This window comes from Monodelphis domestica, chromosome 1 (assembly GCF_027887165.1).
Source record: "Monodelphis domestica isolate mMonDom1 chromosome 1, mMonDom1.pri, whole genome shotgun sequence".
In the NCBI taxonomy this organism is placed as follows: domain Eukaryota; kingdom Metazoa; phylum Chordata; class Mammalia; order Didelphimorphia; family Didelphidae; genus Monodelphis; species Monodelphis domestica.
In genome coordinates this window covers 406,605,957-406,632,101 of record NC_077227.1, presented here as the reverse complement: position 1 = coordinate 406,632,101, position 26,145 = coordinate 406,605,957, and the positions used below count along the sequence as shown (strand labels likewise).

At 37.4% G+C, this 26,145-nt stretch overlaps 1 protein-coding gene and 1 long non-coding RNA gene across 3 annotated transcripts in view; one reads left to right on the top strand and one right to left on the bottom strand.

Annotated features, from left to right (window-relative positions):
- The first annotated feature begins 1,107 nt into the window (after window positions 1-1,107).
- On the top strand, window positions 1,108-4,830 carry LOC103099804 (uncharacterized). Its single transcript, XR_008915232.1, has 3 exons — window positions 1,108-1,168; window positions 2,403-2,485; window positions 4,536-4,830. It is a non-coding gene; the product is annotated as an uncharacterized LOC103099804 (long non-coding RNA).
- Window positions 4,831-5,118: 288 nt separating this feature from the next.
- CDK5RAP1 (CDK5 regulatory subunit associated protein 1) overlaps window positions 5,119-26,145 on the bottom strand; it is a 35,016-nt gene continuing 13,989 nt past the window's right edge. For both annotated transcript variants that reach the window (XM_016428426.2, XM_056811937.1), the window contains exons 8-14: window positions 24,868-25,098; window positions 22,835-22,932; window positions 22,149-22,204; window positions 18,787-18,917; window positions 18,373-18,522; window positions 10,181-10,321; window positions 5,119-7,376 (exon numbers count right to left, since the gene is read on the bottom strand). In XM_016428426.2, coding sequence (XP_016283912.2) covers window positions 7,296-7,376; window positions 10,181-10,321; window positions 18,373-18,522; window positions 18,787-18,917; window positions 22,149-22,204; window positions 22,835-22,932; window positions 24,868-25,098 — 888 coding nt within the window. In that variant the 3' untranslated portion in view covers window positions 5,119-7,295. The remainder of the gene's footprint in view (window positions 7,377-10,180; window positions 10,322-18,372; window positions 18,523-18,786; window positions 18,918-22,148; window positions 22,205-22,834; window positions 22,933-24,867; window positions 25,099-26,145) is intronic.

Genomic DNA, 26,145 nt, shown 5'->3' with positions numbered 1-26,145 from the left:
AGGCCATCATATGGAAGAATTAGGCTTGTTTGGGTTGGCTCTTTGAGTCAGTGAACAGATTGCTGGACTTGGAGGTAGGAAAACTGAGCTCAGTGGGCCTCGGACAATTAATAGCGAGTCATTTAAGCATTGCTTGCCTCAGTTTCCCCATATATAAATGAGTACTCAGAGTTGTGAAAACCAAATGAGATCACACACCCCAAACCTTCAAGTGTAAATGCTAGGAAATATCAGCCTTAGAGGGAAGAACCAGAAAACCAGAGGGAAGCAACAGAAAAAGGCAAAAGAGAAGCAGATGGTTCGGTAGAAAGAAGTTTTCTAATGAGAGCTGTCAGTGTGTGGAGTGAGGTCCTGTCAGGGTCCCACCTCTCAAGGTCTTCATATGGATTCTAGAGGAGCATAGGCTACACTCAGAAGCCTCAAGGGACCTTCCCAAACTGAGACCTTTTGAACCAATTGTCATAAGTGGATCTTGGGACTCCAATCAATGCAATGGCCAACTATTACCCCAGGAGGGCAAAGACAAGGCATTCTTTCCACCCTTTGGCAGAGAAGTGACAGGTTAGAAGTGAAGAATGATAGACATCTTCAGATATAACTAATATAAAGATGAATTTGGTTAGACTTTGCTTTGTATTAGGGGTTTTCATAGAAGGAAGGTTAGTAATGACACCAAAAAGAAAAGGAAGAAAAGAACATTAATGAAATATTTTCTTTAAGAATGGAGGGGTACAGAAAGAAATTCAGAAGAGACACCAACAAAAAGGACAACTTTGGAACTAATATGTTGAACTTATGTGTCTATATTTTTGTATGTATAGCTCAACAGATATAGTCATGTATGGCTATAAAGATGTATACTACATATACATGTATATTTTATTATATATACTGTATATACCATATGGTATATATACATATATACATGTGTATACCTATGCATACACACATACACCAAGCTATACTTAAGAGATTCGTAGTTTCATATATAATCTTTTTTTTTTTCTGTTCTGGGAAATTTTCTTATTTGATTGATATGCCAAGTGCAGAATTTAAAAAATAAAATTGACAACCTAAAAAATAAAATGTCTTTTGCTTTTCTTATAGAATGAATTTGCCAATACTATAATAAAAAGTATGCCTGCTGAAGTGGTGAAAAAAATGAATGGTAAGTTGAATCGGCTATTAATAAACTTAGAGGAGTAAGTGATCTAGTATGTGATCCTAGTCGCCTTGTAATGATAAAATGTGACTTAATAATGACAGAATGCATGACCTAAGTCACTGTGGATTCTATAGCTTGCATGTGCATAATTATGACCCTAGTGTTATAGGGTCCCTCCTTGTGGATACCCTACCATTTTGAAGTCCTAGTCTTTACAGTGGGCAAAAGCCCTGGTATTTCTATCATTGAAGACTTGTGGATTATTCAATTGCACTATTTAAAGAGAGTTGATACTTAATTCATTCAGCAGCATTGAAGGCAGAACAGTAGAGTGAAAAGAATAACGAATTTGACATCTTACTATCTGTTTTTTTTCCAGCCCTATTCTGTTATTGCTTTTATGTACTTAAACGAGTCAATGTCCTTTTCTGTAAAATGAGGGTGTCAAACTAAATGATTTTAAGCTCCTGTCTAGCTCTCAATCCTATGATTTGATGTAAACGGAGTTCTTGAAAAGCTCCACAGCTTAAATAAGTACCTCTGGTGTCTTATAACAAAATATGGCTAATTTGTGTTTTCTGTCCATTAAATGCACAGGCCACGAAAGTGTGTGTGGTGCTAATGATGAACAAGGGTTCTGTTTCCCTGTGGCCAGTTGGTATTAAGCCTTTGGTCAACAGAGAGCTGGGAGGAATGTGTGAATGGTTCAAAGTCATCCATCTCCACTGCTGAAGAAACAACTCAGAGCACATGTCCTTCTTATGCCACTAGTAGCAAATTCATAAACAAAAGTTTCATGATGTCCTGTCATGAAACTATGCCCTTATGGTTTCCCCATTTGCCCATCTTCACACTCTAATAGATCTTAAGATTGAGTTTCTCAAGTCTTGTATGAATTTGGGAAAGTCACTCAACTCACTTGTCTGGGCTGTGGTTGCCTCTTCTATAAAATGAAGGAGTTAGACCTGGAATCTTTAAGCTCCCTGCTCGCTCTAAATCTTATGATCTTATGTACACTGAGAATTAGCATGAAAATCCAGGCTTGCTCAGATCTCTCCTGAGGTTGCTTCAGCCTTTTATGGGAAATATTTTCCATGTGCACAAATGTGATAGAAAGGCTATTTCAGAAGTTGGCCCAGGTTGAGAAGATTCAATTCCTCAAATCCTATTAAGTTAAAGCAGAAGCGCAACTTTTTTTAGTTTACATTTCAGGAGAGTGTTTTTTCTTTCATTGCAGATAATTTAAAACAGTGTAACACACCGCCGAATTCATGCCATCTGCCAGGTGTACAAGAGGGAAAATGTCATTTTACAAAACAGGTAAAAAGGATCAACCTGGACATTTTCTTTTCCCAGATCCCTGAGGATCTTCCCAGGAAGACCAAGAAAGGCTCTCAAGACTGGGATACTATCTTCCTGGCTTCTGTCACTCTCTTAAAAACTACCTTGATTCTCTGCCTAGCTAGAACCAGTGTTCTGTATGCCTTAGGGACATCATAAAGCAGTGAAATAAGCTCCAGATTTAGCATCAGAGGGTCTAAGTTATGCAGACCTGTCACTGACCACCTGTGTGACCTTGGACTAGCTCACCTTTCTGGGCCTGCTTCCTTTTCTATGAAATGGAATTGGACTAGATGATCTCTATGGCCCATTCCATCTTTAAGTCCATGATACTATGACATCCTATCCCCAGATCCACTGACCAAGAGACACTAGGCATGGTGGAAAGTCAGCCTTGGTGTCAGCAAGACCTGAGATCAAGTCCTACTTCTGACACATATTCATGGATTAATTCATTAACCAATTAGTGTCTAAGGAAATACTCTAAGACTATAAATTGCAAAGCAGGTTCTCACTTGCATTGATAAAAAGGTTTCTACACTGGGAGTTCCTTATACTACTGAAATCACAAGTCTGATCTTTTAAAAAAAGCTTAATATCTCCTGTTACTACCTTAATCCCTCATATTATCATATTTATTTCTGCCTTTCACCCCTAGAACTATTCCTCTTCTGAATTTCCCTGTTTCTGTCAAGGGTACTGTCTTTCCAGGAACCTAGATTCAGAGTCTTAGCCTGACTGTCTCTCTTCCCATATATCCAATTATTTGCCAAATTCCATCTCTAGAACTTCTTTCACATCTGTCTCCTCCCTATGCACAAAGCTATCCCAGGCTCTCATCACATCAGATCTGGACTACTGCAAGAGCTTCCTAATTAGTCTCTGTGCCCCTGGTCTCCCCACTAAGCAATCAATCCTTCATATAGCTGCTAAAGGGATTTTCCTAAAGTGGAAGGCTGAACAGAGGACTCTCTTGCTTTATAAATCTGTAGTTTCCTACACCAATGTCAAACTGCTGTTCCAGCCTTCTTAAGCATTTATCCCTTCTATTTACTCTACTGGTGCTATTTATCAAACTGGCCTCCTTTTAACTGACATGCACTTTACACACATACTCAATTTCTCTCTCCTCTCTCTCTCTCTCCCCTCCCCCAAATTACTTTGTTGTATTTATACTTATATAGTTGCCTATTTTCTCCCCAATATGAGTATCTTGGAGGGCAGTATATTTTTTTGTCTTTGCATCCCCATTGCCTAAGTAGTGACTGACATCTAGAAGGTGCTTAATATTTGTTGATTAATTAGATATCTGAGGGCCCTTCCAGCTCAACATCCTGTAAGCATGATGTGCCTAATATTGTGGATTATATAAATACATTTTCTCATTTAGCAAATGTCTGTTCAGTGTCCCCTGTAGGTGATATTATACTAAATGTGATACTATCAATTCAAGAGGTATTGAGAGGAAGAAGTGCTCAGGGCACTTTGGGAGACCTGTGGAAGGTTTTCTGGAGATGAGCTGAAGAATCAGTGCGATCTGAAAAAATAATGGGAATGAGGCCACTGCAGTTATGTGCTAGGAGTTTGGGTGGGAGGAAGATCTGAATGGGAAAATCTAAGATAGGGTAGGATCAGATAATGGAAGGCCATGAAAGCCAGACATCATTATTCCTAGTCAGGATAATCACAATCCCATCTTCTTTCCTGGTCTTCTCACCTCATCATCATAACTTTGTTTCTCATAGAAATAATAATCAGAGAACCAAACTCTTAAAAGTATCTATTTCTTGGTTTCATGAATATCCATGCTTAGCATGGATTAGCAGGAAGAACAATAGAACACCCCGGTTCACAGTTTCACCAGTCACCAACTGTATGACCTCATAAAATCATTTAATCTCTTGAAGGCTCAATGACCATCTATCTCATAGGGATGTTGTAAGGAATAAATGGACTGATGCATAGAAAGTACTTTGTAATCATAAGAAGTTATATCATGAACAATTATTCTCTTCTCCCACTTCCTCAGGGTGATCTTATAGCAATGAACTAAAACAACAAACCTGGAGTTGGGATGAGTTTTTCCAGTCTCCACCAGAAGACCTGCAAGACCAAAGTCCTGACGTACCTTTTTTCTCTGATGTTTTAAGCCAAGAACATCCATGTGATTAAAGGAGTTCTTGAGTGTCAAAACTCAACTAATGACTACCATTTTAATCTAACTAATCATTTTAAATCAAATGTGGGAAAAGCAGAAGTATGCCTTGGCAGCCAGTACTTCTTTGCATTTCTGTAACTATTTGCTCAATAAATGACCTCATTTCTCTACCTAAAAATGAAAAAGTGACTCCTTTTCCTTAATTCTCCAAAAGTAGGGGGATTTCATTCTATAGCTAGTAACTAGTAAAAGTATCATGAGTTTGAGAGTTGGGTAATCAGTCATACTGATTTAACCAGACCACTTATGATATAGTAAGTAAGCCTTTGACCTACTGCACAAGAAGAGGATAAGGGAAATTTGACTAGACCACTCATATGCAAGAGGCCCAGTGGACCACAGGATCAATATAAGTCAAGTGTGGCAGATAACCAAATAGAACACTAATGAAGACTTGGGCTTCATGTATAGTTTAATTTTCAGAATGAGAAATTAGTCCTGCTGGGTTCTGCCCTGATCATATATCATATTTGAATAAAAACATTCAATTCTGGGTACTATGTTTTAAGAGGCATATTGACAAAAGTGGTGCATGATCGGAGGGGAAGAGGATTTGAAAGTATGTCATAATGGATCACTTGGAGAAACTAGGATGTTTAACCTGAAAAGAAGATTTAGGTGGGGAGAGGTATAAGATTGTTGCCTTCAACTACTTAAAGGTTTATCATGTAGGAAAGGAATTAATTTGTTCTTCTTGGTCTTAAGAGGGCAGAACTAGGTCTAATGAGGTGGAAGTTACAGGGCAACACATTTTATCTCAAAATAAAAAATTCCCCTAAAATGTAATGTGCTGTGCTGGAAATAGTGAATTGCCCTATAATTGGAGGTATTAAAACAGATTTTACCTCTAAAGTCCCTTTTGACTCTTAACTCTTCAATCAGTAGTTAAGCTATGAGAAAAAGAGATACAAAGAGAAAGAGATAAAGGGAAAGGAGAGAAAAGGAGAAAGGAGACAGAAGAGGGCAAGTTTTATGTACCAGGCACTGTGCTGAGTCCTGGGGAGACAAATATAATACAGACCCTCCCTCAAAGAACATATTCAGTCAAGGAAAGTCAACATATTCTGATAAGCAGTGAGATGCAAATCAAAACAACTCTGAGGTATCACCTCACACCTAGCAGGTTGGCTAACATGACAGCAGAGGAAAGTAGTGAATGCTGGAGGGGATGTGGCAAAGTAGGGACATTAATGCATTGCTGGTGGGGTTGTGAATTGATCCAACCATTCTGGAGGGTAATCTGGAACTATGCCCAAAGGGTGATAAAAGTATGGCTACCCTTTGATCCAGTCATAGCACTGCTGGGTTTGTACCCCAAAGAGATAATAAGGAAAAAGACTTGTACAAGAATATTCATAGCTGCGCTCTTTGTGGTGGCCAAAAATTGGAAAACGAGGGGATGCCTTTCAATTGGGGAATGGCTGAACAAATTGTGGTATCTGTTGGTGATGGAATACTATTGTGCTCAAAGGAATAATAAAGTGGAGGAATTCCATGGAGAGTGGAACAACCTCCAGGAAGTGATGCAGAGTGAGAGGAGCAGAACCAGGAGAACATTGTACACAGAGACTGATACACTGTGGTATAATGGAATGTAATGGACCTCTCCATTAGTTTCAATGCAGTGATCCTGAACAACCTGCAGGGATCTACGAGAAAAAACACTATCCACAAGCAGAGGACAAACTGTGGGAACAAAAACACCGAAGAAAGGCAACTTCTTTGACTGTTGGGCCTGAGGGGACATGACTGGGGATAAAGACTCTAAATGAACATCCTAGTGCAAATACCAACAACATGGAAATGGGTTCAGAACAAGGACACATGTGATACCCAGTGGAATTGTGTGTCAGTTATCGTTGGCTATGGGAGGGGTGGCGGGAGAGGAGGAAGAGAAAATGATTTTTGTATTCAATGAATAATATTTGAAATTGACCAAATAAAATAATGTTTAAATTTTTTTTAAAAAGTCAACACAAAGTGGGATTGGAAAAAGCACACTAAGGTGGGGCTGGGAAAGAGAAAGGAATATCTTGTCGCATTACTGGGGTAGAAACATCAAGGAGTGGTATGGAGTCCTGGTGCCATGCAAGATAAGATGAAAGTTTATCTATTAAACATCTATCACATATCAACTAAATCAGAAAATTGATGTTGAAGAAACAAAACAATGGCTGACTGAATTTCACAGAGTTCCCCAAAAGACTGACCAATGGAAAATAACATTAGAGAAAAGAGGAAAAAACAAACATTTTAGCTGTTGGTGAATCAATTAATTGTGATTCTTAGAGATATATCTAACAAATAAATCCCAAAGATTCATTTTCCATATGTCATGTCTATATGAAGACTATTTCCTATCAATTCTTATTAATTTTTTTTATCAACGCACAAGTAACCTGTCACTTCCCCCTTTCTCTTTAGCAAAACATGCTCCATTTTGTCACTGAATTTGAGAGCTAGAAGAGACCTCAGAGGGTATCTAGTCCAATCTATGACCACCCAAGAATCTTTTCACAGCAATCACTAACAAATGGGCATCCAGAAGAATTCTGTGGTTGTCAATTCAGGTCAGCAATGTGCAGAATACTCCTGCAGAGATGTTCGGCAGAGAGCAACTCCTTTCAGGCTCTGAGAATTGGAAGAGGTGATCTGGAAAAAAAAAGTCAGCCAAAACAAAAACAAGGTCAATAGGCCCCAAAGCACCAATTCTTAAAAGAATTTATGTGTAGTTCTTTTGGGGAAGAATTACTGCTGGAGAATTCCAAGTTTTCTTACTCAATACATATAGGAAAACCCACAGAGAAATATATGTACCAGTGGTGCTCTGGAGGGTAAGGGCTTGCAGATATTAAGTTAAAGACTATGTAAAAAATGCAGTTACTTTAGTGTGAGAATCAGAAGGACCAATAATATTCCACTTTAAGAGCACAGACTCCATCTTGTGCTGACACATGTACTCTCCTCCATTTTGTTGTTCTTTTGGGGAGTTATTTATTCATGGGAAGTGAGATTATATAAATCATCTATTGTTTCATAGGTGTACAGGTGGATATAATCAATCAGCAAATTTTCATTTTATGAGAAGGAAACCATAAGTAAATTGGGTAAACATAGAATAGTATATATATCAGACCTTTGGGAGGGGAAAGACTTTAAAACCAAGCAAGACATAGAAAGAATCACAAAATGTAAAATAAATAATTTCGACTACATCAAATTAAAAGGCTTTTGTACAAACAAAACCAATGTAACTAAAATCAGAAGGAAAACAACAAATTGGGAAAAATTCTTCATAAAAACCTCTGACAAAGGTTTAATTACTCAAATTTATAAAGAGCTAAATCAATTGTACAAAAAATCAAGCCATTCCCCAATTGATAAATGGGCAAGGGACATGAATAGGCAGTTTTCAGATAAAGAAATCAAAACTATTAATAAGCACATGAAGAAGTGTTCTACATCTCTTATAATCAGAGAGATGCAAATAAAAACAACTCTGAGGTATCACCTCACACCTAGCAGATTGGCTAACATGACAGTTATGGAAAGTAATGAATGCTGGAGGGGATGTGGCAAAGTAGGTACATTAATTCATTGCTGGTGGAGTTGTGAACTGATCCAACCATTCTGGAGGGCAATTTGGAACTATGCACAAAGGGTGATAAAAGAATGTCTACCCTTTGATCCAGCCATAGCACTGCTGGGTCTGTACCCCAAAGAGATAATGGACAAAAAGACTTGTACAAAAATATTCATAGCTGTGCTCTTTGTGGTGGCCAAAAATTGGAAAACGAGGGGATGTCCATCAATTGGGGAATGGCTGAACAAATTGTGGTATATGTTGGTGATGGAATATTATTGTGCAAAAAGGAATAATAAAGTGGAGGAATTCCATGGAGAGTGGAACAACCTCCAGGAAGTGATGCAAAGAGAGAGGAGCAGAACCAGGAGAACATTGTACACAGAGACAAACACACTGTGGTATAATCAAACGTAATGGACTTCTCCATTAGTGGCAGTGTAATGTCCCTGAACAATCTGCAGGGATCTAGGAGAAAGAACACTATCCATAAGCAGAGGACAAACTGAGGGAGTAGAAACACCGAGGAAAAGCAACTGCCTGACTACAATGGCTGAGGGGACATGACAGAGGAGAGACTCTAAACGAACACTCTAATGCAAATACTAACAACATGGCAATGGGTTGGAATCAAGAACACATGTGATACCCAGTGGAATCATGCATCAGCTACGGGGGGTGGGAGGGAGGAAAAGAAAATGATCTTTGTCTTTAATGAATAATGCATGGAAATGATCAAATAAAATACTATAAAATTAAAAAAAATTTTTTTCATTTTATGAATAAAGGACCCCAAAATTTATTCATCCTCCTCCCAAAAAAACTGAAATCTATTTCTTCTCCCTCCCAATTTGGAAAGCCCCTAAACTTTCCTCCAATTAGAAATTAGATTACCTAGTTTTATATCCTGAATTATATCCTAGTCAATTGTTTCTGTTACAATAAATTGAACAGACTTATATGATTATTTTGGGGACATAATAATTTGCTTTAGTATGTATTTGGGGTCTCTGGACTAATTAGGGAGTTCCATTGGCCATTTTTTTCCTTTCTTTTTTTTTTAAAGCCCTTCTCTTCCATCTTAGAATCAATACTCTGTACTGGTTCCAAGGCAGATGAGTGGTAAGGGCTAGGCCATGGGAGTAAAGTGACTTGCCCAGGGTCACACAGCTAGGAAGTGTCTGAGGCCAGATTTGAACCTAGGACTTCCCATCTCTAGGCCTAGCTCTCAATCCACTGAGCCACCTAGCTGCCCTCTGGCCATTGCTTTTTAACTGCCTATTGAATTAATCACTTATAACCAAATTATACCTTGAATGTTATTATTTTCTCACTACAGAAAGGAGATGATGATGGAGAAGTGGGTAGGAAGGAAAAGCCATAGACTAAATATGATGGAAAATGAAGCATTGGGGTGCAGGCCAAAGGAGAATCAGATAAGGCTTGAAGGAAAGAAAGAGGAATGAGGAATGGAAAAAATAATGGAGAGCAGCAAGAAGACTAGGGATGGGTTAGAGTTTATCCTTATCTCCCTAAAGCGAGAGGGGGAGGGGTAGAAACAAAGACATATATTTCTCTTCTTCTCTTCCTTCCTATTCTGGATCTCATGCTCTTTGCTGGGAAGATAATGAGGCAATGGAAAAATGCATTTTTCACTGTCCCTTTCCTTTGATCACTACAAACCCAACAGCAACTAGAACTGATTCAAGATAAGAACTGAGAAGTACATTTTTAGAGTAACTGGGATTTCAGTAGAATGAATGTCATGCCAGAAATTAATGAAATATTATTGAAATAATTATTAAAACAAGTCTAATAGAAAAATTAAATGTTCATTTTCTAAAGCAAATTTAAATTAAAAATGGAAACATACCTTCACTAACACATAATCTCCTGGCTGGGCTCGGATTAGGCCCCTACAATCAATGCCATCTCCCATTTCTATGTCAGGGAAGATTACTCTGATGTTTCCATCATTCCTTCCACATAACTCAGTGGTAGAGCGCTTACTGGGCTGCAGAGAGAATAAAATGGGTCACATATAAGGCAGTGAAAGATATTTAGAATAGTAACTTGGGTCTGGTATATGGCTTAAACAAATCAAGCTACATTAATGGAATGTTATTTTAATATAAGAAATAATATATATGAAGAAAATAAAGAAACATGGGAAGACTTCTATGAACTGAGGCAAACTGAAGTCAGCAAAACCAGAGAAACAGGGGGCAGCTGGGTAGCTCAGTGATTGAGAGCCAGGCCTAGAGACGGGAGGTCCTAGGTTCAAATCTGGCCTCATACACTTCCCAGCTGTGTGACCCTGCGCAAGTCATTTAAACCCCATTGCCTAGCCCTTACCACTCTTCTGCCTTGGAGCTAATACACAGTATTGACTCCAAGACAGAAGGTAAGGGTTTAAAAAAAAATTTTTTTTTTAAACAAACAAAAAAACAGAGAAACAACATATACAATGACCACAAAAATGTAAATGGAAAGAGCAAAATCAATGGAACTAAACATTTTCTAATTATAATAACCATTCTTGTCTCCACAAAAATTCCCTGCCATTTCTTCTTTCCAGAGACTAGAAAGCATGAGTATAAAATATTGTACATATGATCAGACTTCATTTGATGATTAGTTTTGCTAAACTGCTTTTCTGGACTTTTAAAAATGCTTTATTATAAAAGACTGGTTCCCTAAGGGGAAGAGGGAAAGAAATTAAGGTGATATAAAAACAAAAAATATCCCTAAATTTTTAAAGGATAATTATTTGTATCCATGGTTGAATACCCCTGCACAATAGCAAACTGGAAACAACAATGTCAAATGTAGCATTTTAAATTAAAAACCAAACTCCTGCTGGGAAATTGCACTCCCTGTCTAGAAGGATTGGTCCAGGATAATAATAACAGTGTTTATTATCTGCCATGAACTGAATGCTATATCAAGAAAAAAGAAGAATAGGAACACAATGCTAAACCATTTAAGATCACAGAATTATGGAGAGCAGAATATGAACTGATTCTGGCTTTGATAATCTTTGAAAATAATAGTATGGAATGTTACTGCTAGAGAATCAAGGACCAGAATGCTACCACTCAACTAAAATGTACTGGGGGCCATTTAAGCAACTAGGCAATGCTGGTATGCATTAGTCTTTACAGAGAATGTTAGATACCAAACAGCTTAGCAACTAGTTAAGGGGACAAAATTGGGTAACATGGAGCAATAGTGTATAGCAGAAGGCAACAACAGATAAACAAGTGCTAAACTATGCAGCAGAATGAGAGATTAGATTTGGAGTCAGAAGATGTGAGTTCAAATCTCTGCTCTGCTATTAAATTACCTGTGAGACCTTAATTTCTATAGGCCACTTAATGCATCTTCAAAATGAGGGAGCTTGACTTGGATAGATCATGGGACTAGAGTCTGCCTTCCCCCAGCACCTGTCTGAACCGTGGGACAAAGCTCCAGTAAAACCTGGCAGGACACCAGGAATTTCTTGACAGGTCTGGACATATGACTTCCCACATCACTGACCATCAGGCCTGAGAACTTCCTACCCTCAAAGACCAAGGTTCCACACTCCCTCAGAGCCATTTAATGAACTTCACCCAGGTAATAATGAACTTCACCAGGACCAACAGAGGTAATCCAGGTTACCTCATCCCAGATAACCACCCTATAAGAGACTGCCCCCATCTTTGCTGTAACTGATCTCCTTCCTGCTCCCTCTCACTCTCCCCTACCCCACTCCATTGTTACTTCAACTGCCATCGGCTTCCCATCTTCCTATGACCCCTCTTTCCTCTACATAAAGCTTTGCTGTATTAATTCACTCTGGTCTCCTTCACCTTGGGCCAAACCCCCCTGTCTGCCAGGTCTGACAGACATGATAAGCTCTAAGGTTTCTTCTGCTTTTAGTTTAACAATCAGAAAAGAAGAAAGAGCAGAGGGGCTGTGGTGGTCATATAAACTTTAAAAAAGCGACAAGACTTGAGTTGGGCCCTAAACAATGGACAAGCAGGAGGAAGAGGGAAGAGCACTCATGAAGAATTGGAATAACACAAAGTAACTTCAAGAGAAGGTAAATCTCAAGAATAGGAAAAACTGTAAACTAACTCAGCATCCTTTGAATCAATAATCAGTCACAATGACTAATGAGTGATTGATAAACCAAGGTGAAGCCACCAAGCAGCAAGGGAAGAGTACCACTGTGAGCACATCCTGGCTTAAAAAACTATCCATTGGCCACTACATTGGCATGGTACTTTATCCTCTTCCAAAGCCCATCACACTGACCATACTGTCAATTATTACATTTGCTCTAAAAACAACTTTCTAAGTTAAGAGGGACAAGACTAGTAAGTTAAAGAACAAGCATTATATACATGAAAAAGTGTTCTAAATCTCTTATAATCAGAGAGATGCAAATCAAAACAACTCTGAGGTATCACCTCACACCTAGCAGGTTGGCTAACATGACAGCAGAGGAAAGTAATGAATGCTGGAGGGAATGTGGCAAAGTAGGGACACTAATTCATTGCTGGTGGAGTTGTGAATTGATCCAACCATTCTGGAGGGCAATTTGGAACTATGCCCAAAAGGTGATAAAAGACTGTCTGCCCTTTGATCCAGCCATAGCACTGCTGGGTTTGTACCCCAAAGAGATAATAAGGGAAAAGACTTATACAAGAATATTCATAGCTGCGCTCTTTGTGGTGGCAAAAAATTGGAAAATAAGGGGATGCCCTTCGATTGGGGAATGACTGAACAAATTGTGGTATATGTTGGTGATGGAATACTATTGTGCTCAAAGGAATAATAAAAGTGGAGGAATTCCATGGGGACTGGAACAACCTCCAGGAATTGATGCAGAGTGAAAGGAGCAGAACCAGGAGAACATTGTACACAGAGACTGATACACTGTGGTACAATTGAATGTAATGGACTTCCCTACTAGCAGCAATGCAATAATCCAGGACAATTCTGAGGGACTTATGAAAAACACTATCCACATTCAGAGGAAAAACTGTGGGAATAAAAACACTGAAGAAAAACAACTGCTTGATTACATGGGTCGAAGGGGATATGAAAGGGGATATAGACCCTAAATGAACATCTTAGTGCAAATATCAATAGCATGGAAATAGGTTCTGATCAAAGATACATGAAATTGTGCGTCGGCTACGGGAAGGGTGGGGGAAGGGGGTGAGGAATAGAATATGATTTTTGTAACCAAGGAATAATGTTTGAAATTGACCAAATAAAATTAAAAAAAAAAGTTAGAAGAAAAGAAAAAGAACATGCATTATAAAATACCTCTGAAGTCAGTAATTTGACATAAGAAGAAAAGTATAGAGGAGAAAAGATGCTTTGAGTTTTTAATGCCATTGCAGTATCTGCAAGATCACAAACCCCTAGTCCTACTTCAACTTCTTAGAAACCTTGCTCCAACTTCTTACACAACCAACTAATTCACTCTAATGTTCCCAGGCAGAGATCACCGAGTATGTTTGAACACTTATTGAAATGAGACACTCACTACTTCACAGAAGATTTATTTCCATTTTGAGGCATGGCTGCCAGGAACTAGAAGATTCTTGAAAAGCACAATGCAAATTACCAATTTTTATCAGGATGGTTAGACAGCAGAGGGGAGGGTGGGTAAGAACATCTCTGAAGGGGAATTTTAATCTCAAAAGCATTTTTTATATTTATCAAACTCTGGGGGAGGAGGAGGGGCAGTGTTAATGGAGAGCTTACCCAGTAGGAATCAGTAGCCAAAATGCTGATGTAATCTTTGTTAACAGAGATAGCAGTTCTGGGAATAAATGGGTTATAGACTCTCCAAATTCTACCCTACTCAGACCATATCAATAGAAATGTGTTCAATTTGTGGCACCATATTTTGGGAAGGGAAATGATGAGGTGGAGAGAATATAGAAGATAGTTAGGATGCTTGAGGGCCTAGAATTCAAACCACCTGTGGAAAAAGACTTAGGCCCTAGGGGATGCTGAACCTGGAGACGAGATAAGACTAAGGGAGAAGCAGGATATCTATTTTCAAGTAAGGGAAGGGCTATCCTGGGGAAAAAAGATTAGAGTTGTTTTGTTTGAACTATGCCTATAGGCTATAAAACTGTGCATATCCTTTGATCTAATAATACCACTAGTAGGTTTCTCTCTGAGATCAACAAAAGGGGAAAGGACCTCCTTGTATAAATTTATTTGTTAGAGCTGCTCTTTTTGTGGTGGCAGAGAATTGGAAATTGAAGTAAGGTCCACCTATTAAAAAATAGGTGAACAAACTATGGTATATGTTGGTAATAGAATACTATTGAGCTTGAAGAAATAATGAACAGAATGATTTCAAAAAGAACTGGAAAGACCTATGTGAACTGATGCTGAGTGAAATAAGTAGAACCAGGAGAAAATTGTACACAGTAACAGGGATACTGTGGAATGATCAACTGTGATAAGACTTAGCTATTCTTAGCAATACATCAATGATCCAGGATAATTCTGAGGGATGTATGACAAAGAACACTATCCACCTTTAGAGAAAGAACTGTTAGAGATGGAATGCAGATCAAAGCATATGATTTTTCACTTTATTTTCTCTTGTTTTTTATTTGGATATTTTGGTTTTGTAGGATTTTCTTACAAAAATGAACAATAAAGAAATGTTTTGCATGATAATACATGTATAATCTAGATCACATTGCTTGCCAGCTCCAGGAAGGGGGAAGGGATGGAAAGGAGGGAGGGAGGTAATTCAGATCATATAACTCCAGAAAACTTATGTGGAAATTTGTTATTACATGTAATTGATAAAAGAAAATATCTTTACCAAAAAAAGAGAATTGTTTTGTTTGGTTTCAGAAGGCAAAACTAGAAGAGGTAAAAAGAAAAGGTAGGTTTAGGTTTGATGTGAGACAAAACTCCCTAACAATCAGAGCTATCCAAATAGGAAGAGAACCAGACTAAGAAACAGAGAACAGAGAAGAATAAATTAAGCAAGGCATAAGTGAACTTTAAAGGAAAGAAAACTGAGATCAAATAGATCTACAAATGAATTCTATCAAATATTGTTTGCAAAAAAAAATTGGAAGTGATCTTGCCAAATTCCTTCTATAATACAAACAAGGTCTTGATATCTAAACAAGAATAAAAAAACTAGAGAAAGAAACAATAGACAGACCCACTGAATAATGTAAACTAAAATTTTAAATAAAATATTTTAAAAAGGCTAGAGGAATATATCACAGAGCTTATATTATATACTATGACAAGTTGGATTTATACCAGAAAAGAAGGACCAGTTCAACATTAGGAAAACTATAAATATTATATAACTCATATTAATAAGAGAAAAGAAAATTCACATAATTTATCAGTATTAAGTTTATAACCCAACAAGAGAAAGGATCATAGAAGATAAAACGGATAATTTTGATTAAAATTGAAAAGTTTTGCATAAACAAAACCAGTGTAACTAAAATGAAAAAGAAACAGTTAAATAGGGAAAAAGATCAAAACAAGTTAATTTCATAAAGGTTTCATTTACAAAATATATATGGAACTGATTCAATTTACAAACATTTATGAACAGCTAGGTGAGGTGGTACACTCCTGCACTGTCTGCTATCAAAAGAGTTGACACTGGTGGATTGTCTGAGTTCAGAAGTTCTGAGCTTCAGTGGGGCTAAAACTGACCCAATGTTCATATTAAGTCTTGCACCAACTGGTAAGCTCCTAGGAGTAGCAAGATAATCACTAGGCTCTCTAAGGAGGAGGAAATTAGCTCAGAAAGAAAGAGTAGGCCAAAGCTTCTGTGCTGATCAACAGCGAGATTAGGTCTATGAACTGCACTACCTACCTGGATACAATAGGGAAAGCCAGTCTCAAAAAAATAATAATAATAATTAACAAGGCAGTTGCCAAATAAAGTCACTAAAGCTATCATTTAAGGGAAAAAGTGACAAATCATTATTAATTATATAAACGCAAATTAAAGCAACTCTGAGGTTCCACTTTATATCTATCAAATTGGTAAAGTAGATAAAAATGGGAAATGAAGAATGTTGGAGGAATTGCAGAAAAAATAGGCACATTAATACATGTTGGTAGAGTTGTGAATTGGTATAGTCATTCTAGAATAGTTATCCACCTTCTGACAGAGAGTTGCTAGATTAAAAAAAAACAGATTTTTAGACATGGTCAATGTATGAAATTTGTTTTGCTTTACTATTTATAGTATTACAAACATTTTATTTATTTTTTCATTTTAAATTGGAAGCATAAGTGGAAGAAAAAAATAAATGCTTGTTAACTGAAAAAAAAAAAGGCAAATTGAAGGCTTTACAATCCTACCCCAGAGATAGGCCGACTTATCTTAAAATAATCACAAACTGCCACAATGATAATTTCTGTCATGTAGCTATAGCAAAAGCAGGTTCAAATCATGATGGGACGAAGAGTTTAGGGAAATATTTCATTGTGAAAAAAATCCTTTTTGAAGGAAGAGCCAAGATGGCAGCTTAGTAGCAAAAAAAAAAAATCCTTTCTAAAAGATGGGCATATGGGATTTTACTGGTAGTAGAATTACCATCCTACTTATGTATGGACAATTTTTAAATTAAGTTTGTACTCTTTGGTCACTCAGCATCTAAAAAGACAGGAAAAGTAATCTAAAAACCTGTGTAGCTCAAGATAAAATATTGATTAAAGGTAATGATAATAATGCTAGCTAATAATCTTAATCTAGATGCTAGATAAATCAGTATAGATAACCAAGTGCTAATTCTTTTATTATCCTAGGTGATCTGAACACAGTAAACATTAAAACTGTCTTCAGCTCTAAATCTCATGATCTCTTAATCCTACTAATAAGTAGTTTCACTCTATTTTTGGTGTAGGGGTAAGGCTAGATTCTTTGGGAACTCCCAATGAAAAATTCCTATCAGTATATTTGCATTGCACTTACAGATTTGCCCAGGGTCACAGAGTCAGTACTTTAGATTCAGAACTTAGACTTAAGTCTTCCTGGTTCCCAAGCTCTATCCACTATACCAAGCAAGGAGACTCACCTATAAGCCATCACCTACAGCAGTGATGGTGATCCTTTTAGAGACTGAGTGCCCAAACTGTACCCTCACACCACATGTGAGACACCCCCTTAACCCTAAAAGGGGAGGGAAGAAGCACTCCCACTGGACTGCTGGACAGAGGGGCAGGTGATATAAAGAATGCAAAGGGTTAAGTCCTTCTTGCCTTGTTCCCCTCCCTTCTAGCATTCTTGAGCAAAGTAAGGCTGGGAATATTATCTCAGAGAAAAGAACACGTTTTGAGACACATGGAGGCTGAACTTAATCAAGAACATTGCCCTAGGTGTCTGGCTGGTTACTGCTAGAAGAAAGATAAGGAGTTTCCAACAATTCTAAGAAGATAACATTTCCCAGAATCTATTTTGGTGACTGTCTAGCCTCTTATGCTAGGTGGGCATGACTTTCCCAGGGGTAAAAACAATAGCTGTGTAGAGTGTTAGTGTGTGGATTAAAGATGGACTGCTGAACATCAGAGGCATTAGTGTTTTCTTTCCCATTTCGCCATATCTCACTCCCTGTTCTTCTGAACCCCTGCAATACTCCAGGCTCCCTCCATTTCCCCTGCTCCCTATATAATGTGAAAAATGTCTTCAGGTCTGTGTGGAAAGGGGGAAAAGAGCAGCCCCCTCAGGCACACATGCCACAGGTTCACCAACATGGACCTAGCAGATTGGGCTTTGGGAGGTTTTTAGAAATCCTCTCTTTGTTGTGCCACTTACATATCTAACACTTTGTCTGATTCACGTGAATGCCTGGGATTTCCCTGACAAGAGCCAATATGACACAAACATACTAAGGGAAACATTTATATTACTTCTGGAAGGAATTATCCTGTCATTGAATAATTTCTAAGTCCATGTCTACCCTGGCAGAATGATGAAGAGGGTCCACTGAACAGGGGAAAAGTGAAGAGATTTACTTATAAGACTGATAAAAAGCTTCCTGAAGCCCTTACCCCCTCCACAAGGATAAGCTGCATGTGGCCAACCATAGCCATGTTGGCTTCTGTGGCACCTTCTCGGAAGGCAGCAATCAGCTCCGCAAGACGCCTCTGCTTCACCTCCTCTGGAACATCATCTTGAAGCCTGTGATATGCTCGTGTCTTCTAAAATGAGAGGGGGAAGGAGTCAGGAAAGATCCAAGTCATTAATTTGGATAATGTTAATTATCTTCCAATATAGACATCAATACATGCAAAGAGTAGAGTTCTTCTATCACACAATCAACCTTGTGCAAGGCCCTGTGGAGGCTCTCTATAGAGCCACTCCTCTGTCTCTGTTTTCAACCTAGAAGTCCGCCATGTCCATAGACACAAGGATGGCTCTATTAGGAATCATCTAACAGTCTTTTTCATGTTCCCAGAACTCACCTGTCTCATGCTGTATGCAAAAAGGAAACCCACATTGTATCGGACTTTCTGAAGCAATGACAGTGTCTGGAGGTGATCATCTTCTGTTTCTCCACAGAATCCAGCAATGAAATCACTGCTAAGGTTCACTCCTGCCATACACAAAAATCAAAGAACCTAATTGTGAAAAGAGATTTCAGAGGATATCTAGTCCAATCCATCCTTGTCTAGAGCCTATCTGACAAGAAGCCATCTGCTTGAAACCCTCCAGTAAGGAGGATCTATCCCTTCCCAAGGAAGTCCATTCCTTCTGGATATATGCAATGGTTAGGAAATTTTTCCTTATACTGAGTCTAAATTCTCCTCTTGCCATTCTCCATATTACTCTTAATTCAGTTCTTTAACCAAGAACATTTCTACTTGTTTTTTCTGATCATGTCCTCTATGCTTTCTTTTTACTGGGCTAAGCCAAAATCTAACCAAATACAACACTTAAATAATGACTTTTCAAAAAAATAATTCCAAGTGGGGAAGCAATTAAGATCCAGTTTCTTATACAGAGCCTCCTATGGCATGGTCTCCAGCTACTTTATATCCTGCTCACCCTTCTCTGGACATGCTCTGGTTTCTCTGCATTCTTCCTAGAATGAATCTCCATAACAAATCATAGGACTCTAGCTATGGTCTGAGGATAATTCAGAAGTATAAGCTTAGTAGTCCAGGCACATACCAAGAGTTTTTACTGACTGAAATACAGGTTAAGTGTCTACTTTAACTTTTCTGAGCCTATCACATATAAATTCCATTTACAGTAAGAATGGCTAAACTCTGGCAAACAAGATGGACTATTTAGCCATGTTATACCTATGACTGACCTGTGCTCCCAGCCAGAATTCTATCTGGTTAAATAAAGAATTATTTTCATTTCAAATGTTGGATTTAAGGACTTAAATTCAAGCCCATGTTTCCAAATTGGTTCTTCTTCATTGATGAATGCCTCTGGAATTTCAGCTTGATATTGTTCATTCAAAATATACAGAAAATTTGGCAATTTCCTTGTGATTTAAATACTACTAAAGAGATACAATTTACCCCATGAGATAAAATACAAAAAAAAAAGTAGACAATAATCAAGTACAACAGACAGGTAAATAATTTTTATAATCTTAAATAGGAAAGAGATTAAATTTCAGAATTAAAAACCATGATATTATTTAATAAACACTATAATTTTAATATTAGTTGCATGAACTCTGAACCTAAGATGAATTATTCCAGACCTTGCTTATGCATTTAGAGAGCATGATCTCTCTCCTATCTGATTTGAAACCAGAACATGGTGCTTGAATTCATAATTTATTAAGCATTAAAGTGAAGTAACTTGCTAAGAAATGTATGGATATAGTAGACCTAACTTTAGAAGGGTCTGGAATGATAAGTGACATTAATGCTTTTACTTTGAAATAAAATGTTTCTTCCTATCTTTATTTACTTTATAGGAAAATAAATTCTGTATCAACTCTTGTATATTATTCTTTTGAAGTATTCTTTAAACTCTTTCTAGTGCTAAAACACAGATCAGAAAAAAAGGATAAAGAATAAAGAAAATCATCTTTCAAGAGAAGGATTGTTAGTTTTTACCTTTATATTCCCAATATCTGGCAGAGTACACAACATAATAGGTACTTAATTATTTGTTAAGAAAATAAGGAAGCTGAAAGGAATAAAAGAGTATGGTGAAATGGTGTCATATCGAAATCACTTTAAAAGACTGATATATATTAATTTAAGGTCGCCAAGGAATTCAGCTATGTAATTCCTAAATGAAAACTCAAGTCAGCAGTCAACCTTTTGGAGTTTTTAATTACAAACAGGAGGAAGAAAGGTATTAGAGAGAGAGAGAGAGAGAGAGGGAGAGAGAGAGAGAGGGAGAGAGAGAGAGAGAGAGAGAGAAAGAGAAAGGGGAGAGAAGGGAATAGGACTTAAATACCCCCTCTCCTTAGGCTGGGCCAAAGGCCCAAGCCCTTAGATAGCTGAGGCAAAGAAAAGAGATCACCCTATCACTCACATGACCAAAATGGAGAAACAGTCTCAGGGGCCTCCACCTCCAGACTCCTTCAGAGCAAAACCTCTCAGAGCAAAAAACTCTCCTCCCTCTGTCCTCAGACCCCGCCATCTTTAAGGAAACCATCTAAGTTCCCTCCCCTCAGTTCTCACATCTACCAATCACTGTCGATGTCCCCCTGTGCCAATGGTGGCTCTAGTTTAACCCAGGACCACCCAGAGGTCTGTGGCTTTGCACATGTCTGTTGAAGGTCATATTCTCAAATAATTAAATCTTGATCTTTGCTGCAGCCCTTCCTAAATCCTGTTACTCTAAGTAGGGTGGAGATTGTATTTTTCAAGACCTGGTTCTATCATTCCAAATATCTCTAATGTATCAATTCTAAAATCAATCATGACTCAAAGAACTTCCTGTTCTATACTTAAGCATAGGTCAAAACCCTTTCCATTGTTTAGCAAAAGGTTTCTGTCCTAAAGTAGTCTTAAGTAGGGAGGAGAAGGATCCTCCCATGCCAAGGGGTTTCACATTCCAATAGAGTTCTTACTATCAGTAGGAAATTTTTTCCAGTATGAAATTTCCCAATGGGGAAATTTCCAACATTCATAAGTCTAAGAAATTTTAAGGTTTACAGTGGATACCCCAAAACAACTGCTTTAGGAGATGAAAATTACTTGTATATGAGCTAAAGGATTGTGGTGACTTGGGGAAAATATGGCCAGCAAAAAATGCTAATAAATATTGATCTGTAATAAAAAGCTGTAAATAAAGCAGCTGAATATGGATAAGAAAATGGTAGAACATTTTGTGCCATAATGAATATAATGAAATATTAGAGCATCATTTTTAAAAAAAAGGAAGAAATTATTAAAAAAAAAACCCAAAAGGCTCAAATGAATTGATGCTGAGTTAAGACAACCCAGGAGAGATGAACTAATATTCTAATATATCTACTAATATTCAAAATTATTTATGGTAATGTAAATGAAAACAACATTAAAAGGAAGTTGAACTTAAAGACAATGACCAATATTCCAGAAGACAGGTGATAAAAAAAACACACTTCCCTCCTCCGAACAGAAAGAAGGGAGACTACAGGTGTAAGAAGTTGCCTGGGTCATCTAGTTTGCTTAATTCAGAGGTTCTTAACCTACTGTCTGTGAATGTTTCTTCTTCCTTCTCGTCCAACACAAAAAAGGTGAAGAACTCCTGACTTAACTGTTTTTCTTCTTAACAAGGGAATGTCTGGGAGTAGGAGACATAGTAGGAAATGTTTAATGTGTAAAAAACAAAAGGCATCAATTAAAAAACAAAAGCTTACCGGAAACAGACTCTCTGATATGGTGAATCAAGTCCAAATAAGCTTCCCTTGTATATCTACAATGGGAGGCAAAGAAAACAATTAACACATTTACACAGTTTGGACTAAATAACTTAGTTTCACTATGAACTAAGTTATATTATGTAAAGGATGATAGATACTGTGTTTTGCCACAATTTTCTTCTGTTTCAGCAAAATACTCTATTCCAAAGATTTTGTGTTTTTTTAGTATTGTTTAGGTAAAAGTCCAGGAAAATCCTACTATAACCAAAAACCTATATCAGCCCAATCTGAGCACCAAGGGTGGTAGTGTTAATTCTTTTAATTTCTTTTTAAAGAAAAAGTAAATATTTAAGGTGATTTCCAAAAATCTGTGCCAAAATGGCCAACAAACTGGACAAGGAAGTTCAAGCTTGCCCTTTTCTGATTTATTTTTGAGTTATCTCTGCAGTATCAATACTCATTAGAATAAATATCAAGAGTAGCTACAAAGCCTGAGAATGTTAATGTTAAAAACTGCAGAACCCAAAATATGAATCAATTTCTCAAGCCTTTGCTTTGTTGAATATACACTGAATTCCAAAGTCTACAGATTTATGAGCAATGTTGAAATTAGGGTTAGTGAAAATACATAGCAATATATGATAGTAGAATGGTGGAAGTCAATGGTCCCAAAGAAGTCTGACCCTCTTCTCATGAGTTCCAAGACCCGGTTACTTCCACTCTGGGCTGGAAGGTGTATCTGTTTACAAATATTGTTCCGCTCTTGGATCAATTGTAGAACCTGAACAAAGAGAACAATTGAAAGATGGTGGGTCATTAAAGTTTCAACAGACGGTATTGTTCCTTTTATGGTCAACAGCTAATACCATTCTCATTCCTCATAGTTAGTTCTTGAATAAATGACAATCGACCATAGATAGGTAGAGATAGTATTAACTGTAGGTTAACCAGACTATTTTTTTTTTAATTTCTCCTTTCTAGAATCTCACAGTACTCCTACAAAACTAGAAGGGGAAGAAAAAAGAGATAAAACTGCTCATTTTGCACCTGTTAGTATTTAGGTAAAAAGTTAAATCAGGGAGAGTAGTGAAACTAAAGGCTAAAATGACATTTAAAAAAATTTTCTGAATTTCAATCTATCTATAATAACTGGGATCTAATCTGGCTGAATTTTCTTAAATAAATAGAATCATTTTTTCATTAAGAACTCAAAATGGTATAGTATGATCTGGAAACGTCCTGGATTCCAGGCTGTCCTACATATTATTATTACAAGAAATGAGGCCACAAATATAAAAAAAAAAACACAAAAAGTATACTAGTATTATATGAGGGGTTCAAATTTGTATTTGGCTGCAGCACAATTTCTTTTCATACTAACTTGATTCTAACTTCCCATTCCATAGCACTTAGTCTGGCACAATCTTAATAATGCTGGCTGACTGACTGAGTTAGAAGACCTGCTGACTACCTCTCCCGCTTCTACCCCTGGGGGGCATAACAACATAAAATCTTCTGAAAATAGAACAGAATACCTATATAGTGCTACTATCAGAAAAGAGTAATAACAACTGCTTAAATAGCTAGTTGTCCCAACTAACTTTTGTTTCAGGAAATGAATTTGACTCAGTAAATCCAAGTTCATTGCAATAGGGAGCCAAGATGAAGGAGGGGCTCAACAGCAAACAATATACAATGAGTGGAATGAGGTGAATTGATCTGGGTATCACTTATTGAGCCTATACCAATTAATTGCTTTTGTTCTATAATTGTATAAGTCATAGATATCTGTCTCTGAACTTGACTCAGAATTCAGCTGGTCTATAAAGGGTTAAGTTTAAAAATCCAGCTCTCATGCTAATCAGGAATCTATTCTTGCCTTAAGGAAATTTACCTGATCTTGAGGGATGTGTGTGAACATAAGGAAGTTGGAGCTAATATCTTTATATCATTGAGTTATCCTTCAGGGATATGTGGTTTGTTATCTTGCCCCTGGATTAAAATAATGGGCACTTTTTAGGCACAGGGAAGAACAGAGGGGGTTGTTACTAGCCCATATCACCAAATTTCCAACCAATCATGCTGTTCCTTGTGTCCCAGCTCTATAACAAATCACAGTGGTCTCAACCTTATGATGTCATCTACCCTGATTCATTTTTTGTTCCTTACTCCCCAAAACTCTGTCCTTTTGCTCAGGATCTTTAGCATAAATGAAGGCAAGCCATTGACCCATTTATTGGCAGGCAGCATGCCCCTGTTAATAAATGTTACCTTACTGGAAGAATTGCCTCAGTTTCTCCTTCTTGTTACATTTCACTTGCCAGAGCATTCTATGATGAAACTAGTCTCATATTTATTTCAACTGATATAACAAAGCGAGAATAGCACAGGTAAGCCAATGAATATCTCCTTTGGTAGTGCTATAGCAAAAGTACTATAAAAATTCCAATAACTCTGCCTTGCCCTGAATCTCCCCACAACATTCAGTTAGTCAATAGTTGGCTCCAATCTCAAACTCATAATAGGCTCTACATTCCATTCTCATCTAAAAAGGAGTTTTTCATTTCTACAAAAGAACAATAGATTTCAAAGCTAAAGAATAATTTATAAACCTGTCCTCTGATTTCTTCTTGGACCTGAATTCAGGCTTTCTGAAGGAAGGGAAGGCTTCTACAGTAAAAGCAACATCATTTCTTCATGGAGATTCAACACTTGCCTCGTCAGGAAAGTCCTTGGGGTGAGGAGAAGTGAAGCGGATCCTCATTTCAGGATCAACCCTGGAGACCTGATCCAGAAGATCAGCAAACCGAAGGCCTCCTTTCTTGGTTTTGTAATTTTCACTAAATCCTCGACTCAGATGAGTGGGCATGGCGTTATTGAATTGCATTTCTGACTTGTCTTGATAGCTATTGACATTCTGACCAAGGAGTGTTACTTCTTTCAGACCCTATAACATGGAATAAATACATAATGAGATGAATTAGAAATACTTATGGCACCTTCAAAACCCTTACCTTTCATCTTGGAGTCAATACTGTGTATTGGCTCCAAGGCAGAAGAGTGGTAAGGACTAGGCAATGGGGATTAATTGATTTGCCCAGGGTCACACAGCTAGGAAGTGTCTGAGGCCAGATTTGAACCTAGGACCTCCCATCTCTAGGCCTGGCTCTTAATCCACTGAGCCACCCAGCTGCCCCCATAAGTTCAAGTTTTTAAGAGACCATATCATATTTTAAGTAGCAGATGAGATGTGACTAAAACTATTTTGATATGACTGCCATTCAGGCTTACCAATATTCTTCCCCAAACTGTAATTATCCAGATGATCTAGAACCATCTGACATTATTCTAGGCCTCTAAACAATATTAAAATTAACTGAATAACTTATGGAACAATTTAAGTACTCTAATAGATCCAACCCAGTAGCAATCTATAAATAAGGAATCTATTCTCCTTGCAAATGCCTGTTCCTAAAAGAACCTATTACTCACAGATAAAATTAAAAATAAGGTCATCTGCTTTCCAGACTCCCTAGACATTCAGTTTCTCACTTCTTAATGTGATTAAGAACTTTAGGTTCAATAAAAAAAAGGAAACCAAATTAAATTTGCACCCACCACTTCCCGTGGGACTGAATTATAAGGGAAGTTCCTACATAATCATAACTTCAACATAATAAAATTAAATCATTCCTCAGAATTGGTGTAGACTTGATAAGAGTGATATTGGAGCAAGGGAAAAGAAAATTAGTTTTTAAGATATACTGATATAGTGTTCATAATGACAGAAGTAGTGACCCCACTGGACTCTGCTCTAATCTGATTACATTTAGAGTACTGCTCTTAGTCCTAGGCATCTCATTTTTGAGATGACATTGGCAAGTCAGAAAATGTCCAGAAAAATGGTGACTAAGATGATAATGCTATTTAAAACTCTGTTACACAAAGATAAGTTGAAAGAATTGAGGATGTCTTGACTGGCAACTTTTGAAGT